The 8,523-nt window shown below is 40.0% G+C and overlaps 1 protein-coding gene across 1 annotated transcript; it reads right to left on the bottom strand.

Annotated features, from left to right (window-relative positions):
* Positions 1-5,601: 5,601 nt before the first annotated feature.
* Positions 5,602-7,966, bottom strand: LOC114366412 (peroxisomal N(1)-acetyl-spermine/spermidine oxidase). Its single transcript, XM_028323284.1, has 3 exons — positions 7,621-7,966; positions 7,341-7,547; positions 5,602-7,268 (listed from the first exon to the last, which is right to left on the bottom strand). The coding sequence occupies exons 1-3, from the start codon at positions 7,683-7,685 to the stop codon at positions 5,915-5,917; spliced, it is 1,626 nt and encodes a 541-aa protein (XP_028179085.1). The 5' UTR covers positions 7,686-7,966; the 3' UTR covers positions 5,602-5,914.
* Positions 7,967-8,523: the final 557 nt, after the last annotated feature.

The following is an 8,523-nucleotide window of genomic DNA, read 5'->3' as shown; positions in this document are numbered from 1 at the left end:
GTAGAAAATTTTGGAAAAAAACTTAAATCGACGGAAATGTTCAGTTATGTTGTAATAAAGGTTTTTATAATAACCAATGTTATTATTAAGTAACAATTTCTCTAGCTAGGATATTTTTTAACTAAAAGTTTCAGGCGATAATATGTTGAAGTTCTCTTTTCAGACATGAGGATGTTTCACGGGTTAAACGGTCTTGATGCTAATGCAATCGTATCTACCAAAGTAATCGTAGCTAACGTGAGTTCTGACCGTGCGCCTTCAAAATTTAGCCACATCGCAACCTTACCGTAAAATAACTAGACCCTCGAAGAGGTATGTAGACCCCACCTATTTGAGTTTCTTCAGGGCAATCTCGGCATCAGTTATATTAGACATGACGTAATTGATTGAGGTCGCAGCGAACGTTCCCGGCACGATTGGGCCGGACCAGTTGCCTAACTAGCTTTGTAGTACCAGCCCCGGGACCAATTAGGCGTAAGAGGAAATTGCATCTCTTGGGATAGCTCACAAATTGGCCAAAACGTCAGCAACTCTCGAATTGAAATGACAATTTGCCGTTCAGTTAGTTTCGCAACATCAGCAATCCAGTTTCCGCGCCGTCGAGTTAGCGATATAATTCACGAGTAAAAAGTTTTGAACGTTTCTCCCTCAAGGGTATCGATTACCTGATGTTGGGGAGTCAGTGTTCACTTGCTCTGGAATGTAAAATCTCATTTGGAAGCATGATACTATTTTCAGCCTTTTGACGTAAAATGAAGAACTTGGTTATGGATCTGACAATAAAACGCACCTAAGTACTGAAAACTTAGAAGTATTCAATTTATGAAAATTATGTTTATTAGGGACTTATGAATTGTTCGATTAAATGAATTGTCTTAATAATAACATTTACAGAAACCCTCTTTTATGGAAAAACAAATGATACCTATCATGAGAGAAATTGAAATATTCGTCGACACAATTCAACAATCTATAAAGGAAGATTTTAACATTGAGAAAACGTCTATTAAAAGTTCTGTAATGTCTAGATGCTTAAGCATTCTCAGCATTCTTTATCGAATGTTTTCGAATTGTGAAGTCAGAAGCGAAAAACTGATAACTCTGTTATTAATGAATACATAAATTCTGAAACATTGGCCGGTGTTTTAACATGATGTTTCATGAATATTGATTGTAATTTGTTTTCGCTTACAAATGAAACGAAACCTTGTATTGCCGAATGGAAATGGGAGATTTTATGAAGCCTTTTGGACGACTGAATTACTTCGTGATTGATCATGAAAACCTACAAAAGAGGCATGCGTCACGCCTCTCCTGAGGCAACACGGAGTGAAAAATGCTGCAGCTTCGCGCCGGCTAAATGCTTTCGGACATTAAAATGTCTGATATTTCTAAAATATTTCGTTACTGAAAGATGTGTGTCGCGGTCGGTGCTTGGCACCAGGCCAGTGACTGCTCTCCTCACCCTCGACAACTTGTGTAAGATAAAACGCAGCACAACCTATGCGTCCTGGGGGACAAATGGACATTTTCTACGCAGCTCATTTGCACAAAAGGGAGTGTTATGATGTAACGAAAAATTTTGGATTTTTAGGACCTTAAATAAAGATGGACAATTTACATACAGAGCTTGGATACCCTACCTACGCATGTCTGTTTTCAGGATTTATGTAATTTTTATGAAAAAAATCAAATTAGAGTGGCATGATTTTTGCGTAATTATTCTTACCTTTTCAGCTCAATAAACTTCGTTCGGGACTCGTGTCAGAAGAACCAGGATCATTAAGGATAGGTACGAACGACCTTAGAGGGCCGGGTGCGTGCGAAAGGCCAAAAAACCGCAGAAGGATGAATGAAAATCGCACAAGTGTGAACAGTCATGTGTGCAGCCTGCACTCAGGCGGCGCGTCGCGTGGCACAGCGCGAGTTCGCGAGCGCAGCGATGCAACGTGCAGTGTCCGACCGCAGGGCGACGCGCGCCGCCCGCCTGCCTCCGAGCGACTGCCGCGAGCGAGCCGCCCGGGCCGCGCTCGCCCCGCCCGCGCCACGCGCAACCACGCACCGCCTGCACCGGCGCCACGCACCGCTTGCACCACCACGCGCTGGCTGCCTCGCCTCGCACCGCGCGCCTCCGTCGAGCTCGGTTCACGCACCACGCGAAATCGATGTATTCTACGAGAAGGCGTGCGGAGATCGCGGCGGGGGATCACGCACCGCGCGGGGGGCCGGTCCTGCGCGCTGCGTCACGCATCTGTCTGGACGCTTTCTTGCTGCGTGCCCCGCAGCCGCCATCTGCAGAGACTCCGCGGAGAGCCGCCCCGTGACATTGCGACGGTGTGAATGCCCTACGCAACGGTTTTTTCAACGCAACTAATCGGTGTCAGTTTGTCACGGCCATGCTGACTAGTTTATATCCGCGGCGCATTCAAAACAAACATATTTTTGATTCTAAAATATTTTTTGCGACGTAATAGTGGTCTGACGACGTCATTTATCAATGGAAATTTATTAAAGAAAATAAAAGCTCTTTTCAGAGTTGAGAATAAAATTAACAGACATTTCATCAAATGAAAGTTATTTTCGCGAGACATAAGAAACAACAAAAAATGTTTCAGCTTTAGAAAATTTAAAGGGGTTAAAAATGAGCACCAATTCTTTCAGGATAAATTGATTAAATCCTTCTCTAAACCGAGTCGTTCGTCAGGGGAAGCTAAGCACGCGTTCAGCGGCATTCGTCTCGCGTCACATCCATCACTATTACAATCAATTCTTAGTGAATTAGACGTGGAGTTTAGAGACTCTATAGAGCGCTGAGTAAGACCGATGAAGCCCGCAGAGTTGCAACCAAGACTTATTTCACAGTTGGCGTCTTAAAGGGGTATTTTCCGAACGTAACGCTCATTGCTGTAATAAAGTGCTCTTGAAAATCTACCAGAAAATTATGTTGAAATCTGCTCAGAGTTTCTCTACATGTCTACTTAACCGCTGCAGATAATAATTAGATTAGACACCAAAGAAAGCATACAAAAACATACAATCACAATAAATACGAATGTTAGAACGGCACGTAGATATTCTTATTGCTCTGCAATCTCTGTCAGGCAACCTAGCAAGACTAGTAGACTTGTTCGTAGCAACATATCCCAATAAATAGGTATTGTAAAAACACATTTTTTAATAAATTAACAAAAATAACTTGCCTAGAATTTACAATATTTCACAGATTATAGGTACACATCCAACTCACTAAGCACTTTATGCTATGTAGCCTGAGGCTGAAACTAAAATTAAAAACATAATATTTAATGCTGGAATTTTGACTGGCAACTAAAAATATATTTATCAGTGGAGCTGAATAGATGCAAATAAAATTATACTGCGGCCACCAGCAGGCATTACCGCGATAGCGCATCAAGTTAAACACAACGGGCTCTTATGTAGTCATAATAGGTTCCATTTTTCAACGAAATGTGTAGTGTGATGTGCAATCGACTGTACGTACGCGCGGAAATAGAATATTTGATTTATGATTTTTCAGTACATAAAACTACGAGTAACTGTGTCTGAAAGCAGCGTATGTGCGAATTAACAAGTTGGCGCCACTGAATAAGTCATAAAATATGCATTTATACTGGAAAATATATCGCATAAGTACTCGTATCAAGAAAATTAGCAAAAGGCTACATTGAACTTCCCTGTAAAGATAGTATAAATGTGTGGAAATAAACAAATAAAATAATTAAAAAAAACTTAAGACTAAGCTAAAACCGAGATAGTTAGGTACTTCTCTAATTAAGGTTGTAATATCGTTCAATAAATTTTAGTTATACACTTTGTTTTCTTTATTTCTCAACCTTGGTTCCAAAGTTTAAGGGCAAACAACATCTACTTTCGCTTATTCTGCCCTCCACAGGATCGTTATGATTCGTATCTACCCTTAACTAAATAGCTAGGTTAGGTTTAGACTAGTTTAGAGACTCTAAGCGTTCTGAAAATATTACCTAAAAATACCTACAACGTACCAATAACTATATCTGGCTATGTTGTACCCTTAAATAAATAGGTAGGTCGTACTTTAAAAATCTGACGTCAATATACCTACAACATACCAATAGGTACTTCTTGCAGGCAGTTGTTTGTGTCCATTAAAAATAGCGCCTCTCTCCGTCGATCCCTTATCTGCAGCTTACCAGTAATTGAGTTACAGCCATGAGGAAATCGCTTCTCGCGCAGTATCCTGGGCGCCATAGAAAACTCTTGGATTAACAGGGGAAGGTAATGAAGGCTCAGAAAACTCGGAGGCTATAACAACCCGCAATAGGTATGAGTATATTTTTGACTCTTGCATTCATTCATCAGATAAAGTTCATTTGTACAGTATTAAAACTTCTCGCCTTCTATTCTAAGTCATCGGCAGCATTGGAGCTACTTCAATCAATTCGTATGAGTTACCTAATGAAGGCATTTTAGATTTTTCAGTGGTAGCGAATTTTTATACCTACTTAGAAAATTTCTAAACTTCCATGTAGCACCTTTTACAAATAATAATCCGCCGTTTACAGCTATAAATCTGTGACCAGTACAGATTTTGGTTATTTAATAAATTAACTTGAACAGTAGGAAATTAAACGCAACAAAGTTAGGCTGACCATTTCCTAGCACCCGGTGTGGAACAATTGCTAACTCCGATTTACCGCTTTTCGGCATGAATATACAATAGCTGTAAATAAACTTTAGCGACCACTTATCAAGATGAAGCCAGAAATGCTTTTTCCGTATAACAACTTGAATGAGACCACAAATTATCATAACTATGCACGTTCAATAGTAATCCCTTATCTTTCTATCGTCGGAAAATATGATGCCGCATAAGAAAAACAACGGAAAAATATGTTGCAGTAAGTACCTACTAGGCTTGTGATAATGATCTTATTTGTGACTTGTGAGTAACTAAATAAGAGATTTTGCTTTCTACCCACTTAGTTTGAAATAATGTATACCTAGTAGACAGCAAACCAAACTGTAGCATACCTAAGTAAGAAGTTTTAATAAACTGTAAATCACAGTTAAAATCGAATGTGCTGTATGTTGAATCTATTTACCACAATAACCCCCCGTAACCCATATATTTTCATGGGCATGCATGAAAATTATTTGTTATTGCGGTCTTAGTCCCTAAAAATAGTCGTTTCACTAAATCATTGTGGGTTTTACTTTTCGCTCATTTGGGCGATTTCTTTGCGTTATGTCTATTGTGGTAAGATAAGGCCCACCTACAATATTTAAATGTGGTCAAACTAGGATTCGCGGTAAGCCCCAAGCATTTTATTTACGCATTGTCTATACTTTTCAGTTTGCTCGTAGAAAATCGCGAGAACTATCCTACTCTCTCAAAACTTAATAAAAGTAAGCTAATAATAACAACATCCAATTAAAAAAAAACATTGATTCTGGTAGCAAAATACCAGTTAAAAAAAAACTTTATATTAAAATGTTAGAGTGATGTTTACGAGTAGCGTTATCCCGATATTATTTTTGGCTAGGTTCAAGCCTAAATAATCTAATACACTAGCATCTTCACCAAATTAAAACAAAGAAAAATACAAAGAAGACGAGTATATTTCCAAAAGTCTCAACCACACCACAGACCAATGTTTACAATATACATAATTCATGGGTAACTATTTATAAAGGCGAAATATCAAATAAGTTACGAGCATCATCCGAGTTTCAAAACTAACAACAGGAACTCCTGGAAAAGTTGTCTAAGATAAGTTAGTAGTTACGCAGACATGACTCCCGGATGAAAATATTAAAGGAGTAGAACAACCGAGCGGGAAACTTTCTCTATATTTCGCACCCTGTGACATGTAAAACCCAACACTATTATACTCGTGCATACCATTTCACAATTTTAATTGGTGGCTTTACAATGCTTCTTTGGTTTCCCAGATTCTATCATAGGCAACGGAGGACCTTTGTATTGCAACGTCAACTGCACGATTCGTTCAGCTTCTCTCACGCCACTCAACCTTGCTCCAGAGACAGTAGCAAAGTGACCAGGAACAGTGGCTTCCCCAGCGAATAACAAAATAGGTGGTATCGACTCCCGTGGGCCCGGCAAAGGACAAGCCAAGGCTCTTTGAGCGCTACCATCAGTACACTTACAATCATAGGAATAGGCGCCACGGAAGAAAGGATCTGACGTCCAATGAGATCTCAATATTGTCATGGGGTAGGGTATGAAATTGTTTCCAGTAGCCATCCTCAGCAGTTGCGTCAGTCCTTCTGCTACATCTTTGTCACAGAGCCACTCCATCAGCATGGCTTCTCCGCCAACAACCCACGCACACAAGACGTGCTTACTGTTAGGCACCGGTTCAATCGCAGTCACACCTCGAGTCCAATCGCCACGAGAACTAAACGGAACATTCTTACCAAATTTGAAATCCAGGTCACCTTTATGCCAGAACCAAAAAGGTCTACAATATTCTAGATATACTTTATTGCAAAACCCAAATCCAAGGCAACGCATCGCATCTATTTTTGACGCAGGTAGTGCTGGGCAGAACATCCTAGCGGCATTAGCGACTAGTACGCCGAGGGATACTGTTATTATAACGTAGTCAGCAGGGAATTCTTCACCGTCGGTTGTGCACACAATAGCTCGGTAGCCGCTCTTTTGAGATGTGCCCCAGTACACACAGTTAACGGGTTTGCAATAACGAATAGCGCCCTCCGGTATTTGTCGTAGTAATGGGGCTAATATACCAACTAATCCTAGTGGGACGCGGACCTCCCCGCCTGGCATGTTCATGAAACATCCGATGTGGTCAGCGCACAGCATAGCTGTGTCATCCCCACATCGAGCACTGAGCATATGCGCTAGACCAAACATAACTCTTGCTGCATCATGCTGCTGATCATCAGGGTATTCGTGTAATTCCTGCTGTATTCTCAGGCTCATAAAGTTTATTAGCGACCCTTGTTGTTTATTTCCTCCCAAACAATAAATCTGAGCAGTCTCCTCTTCGATTTGTCGAAATTTGTGGTATGCAGTAATAGTGGGTGGGAATGCCATTTTGCCACAGACGATTCTGTTGAAGAGGCCTCTAGTGTGTTCAGCGCCTGGCACTCCAGGGCGTGGGGGACTCTCAGTGGCAGACAGAGTGTACACTGGATGTGTGAAAGCATTGTCCTGTTTCCAATGAGACCCGAGTTCTGCGACTATATCTCCGAGCCAGCACGAATGAATGCGTCCTCCAGGTCTGAAAAAAGATCGTTGATGAGGCGTTTGATTGTAAGTTTACTTGGTTCTTGTAATAAGGATATTTTTGAACCTTTCATAAGCTTCGAGGACAACAATGTTGTTGATGCCGCGCTGCGACAGCCTGGCTGCAGCTGATATGCCAGCCATGCCAGCGCCTATGATGACGACTCGGGGCTCCGGGAAGCTCAGGTCAGCATTACAAGGGTCCACGCCACAGATCCCTCGATCCTCTAAATCGGGTCCGCAATCTAATATAGCTGGAGATTTTTCCGACACCCTTAAACAAAGGTACGTTATGCCTCATGAGTTGGCCAGGTCTTCTACTCAGAACCCCCAGTTTCTTTACATACCATCTTTTTGACAGAGGCCATATTCTCGATATGGCCCTGTGTAACCTGGTACTGAAGATTTTCATGCGTATCAAAATATTAAACTGAAAAATTATTTCACATTGAATTTATCGATATTGTCAAATCTCTTACTGTCAATGTAAGGCAGAAGTTTGTCATAGAGTTTAGAGTAATGGACTAAAATCATCCAAAGAAGATGATATAAACCAAAACTATACTCAATACGTTTAATGCTTCCATAATTTAATTTATCCTGGGTTATTTTAAATTTAAATCCAATGTTATGTGGGTGTGTATTTCTTATATAGCCTGACCAGGAACATAAAAACCCTGGCATAGAGGCGCGTCAATTGCATTTGATAGTGCAACACTGGGTACAGTCGTACCTGTATTAAATTAATAGGATAACTTTATGTATCAGGATTCAGGATTATGGGCTAAATTAATGTTTTCATAAATTTACAAAAAAATATTATATTATAGGTAAACTGGTTTAAGTAAATTAAATGAAACCATCAATCGAGCAAGTAGGATTTTATTATTATTCACCAATAATCAAATTCTGAACTTGAATATTCAACTACAATGTCTGCTCATAAACGCTTCAAACTCGGTACTTCTTTTCCAATTCCATAAAATTCAACACTTACAAAGTGACAAAAAACTTTAAAATAGGTAGTTGAAACAAACCACAGCTAATTTTCATAGTTGACTGTATTATACGATAAACATGTCAGTCAATTTGACAACCTTTGTCGGAAATATTATTCAATGAAAATATTGTCCGAACCCTTAGTATTTCTCTTCGACAAATACTTTAACACATTGTGAACCACTTTTCTTTCACGACTATAAAAAGATTTTAGCAATTTAATTCACAAAATCAATTGCACACATTTAAAA

Source organism: Ostrinia furnacalis, unplaced genomic scaffold (genome assembly GCF_004193835.3).
Source record: "Ostrinia furnacalis isolate ACB-3 unplaced genomic scaffold, ASM419383v2 OfSCF0069, whole genome shotgun sequence".
Lineage (NCBI taxonomy): Eukaryota > Metazoa > Arthropoda > Insecta > Lepidoptera > Crambidae > Ostrinia > Ostrinia furnacalis.
This window is presented reverse-complemented; position numbering and strand designations above follow the sequence as displayed.

Coding starts and splice junctions, on each gene's coding strand:
- LOC114366412 (XM_028323284.1), bottom strand. CDS start 7,685: ATGAAAATCTTCAGTACCAGGTTACACAGGGCCATATCGAGAATATGG. Junction 7,548..7,620: donor TGGCCTCTGTCAAAAAGATG/GTATGTAAAGAA, acceptor CCTTTGTTTAAG/GGTGTCGGAAAAATCTCCAG. Junction 7,269..7,340: donor GTCCTCGAAGCTTATGAAAG/GTTCAAAAATAT, acceptor ATCTTTTTTCAG/ACCTGGAGGACGCATTCATT.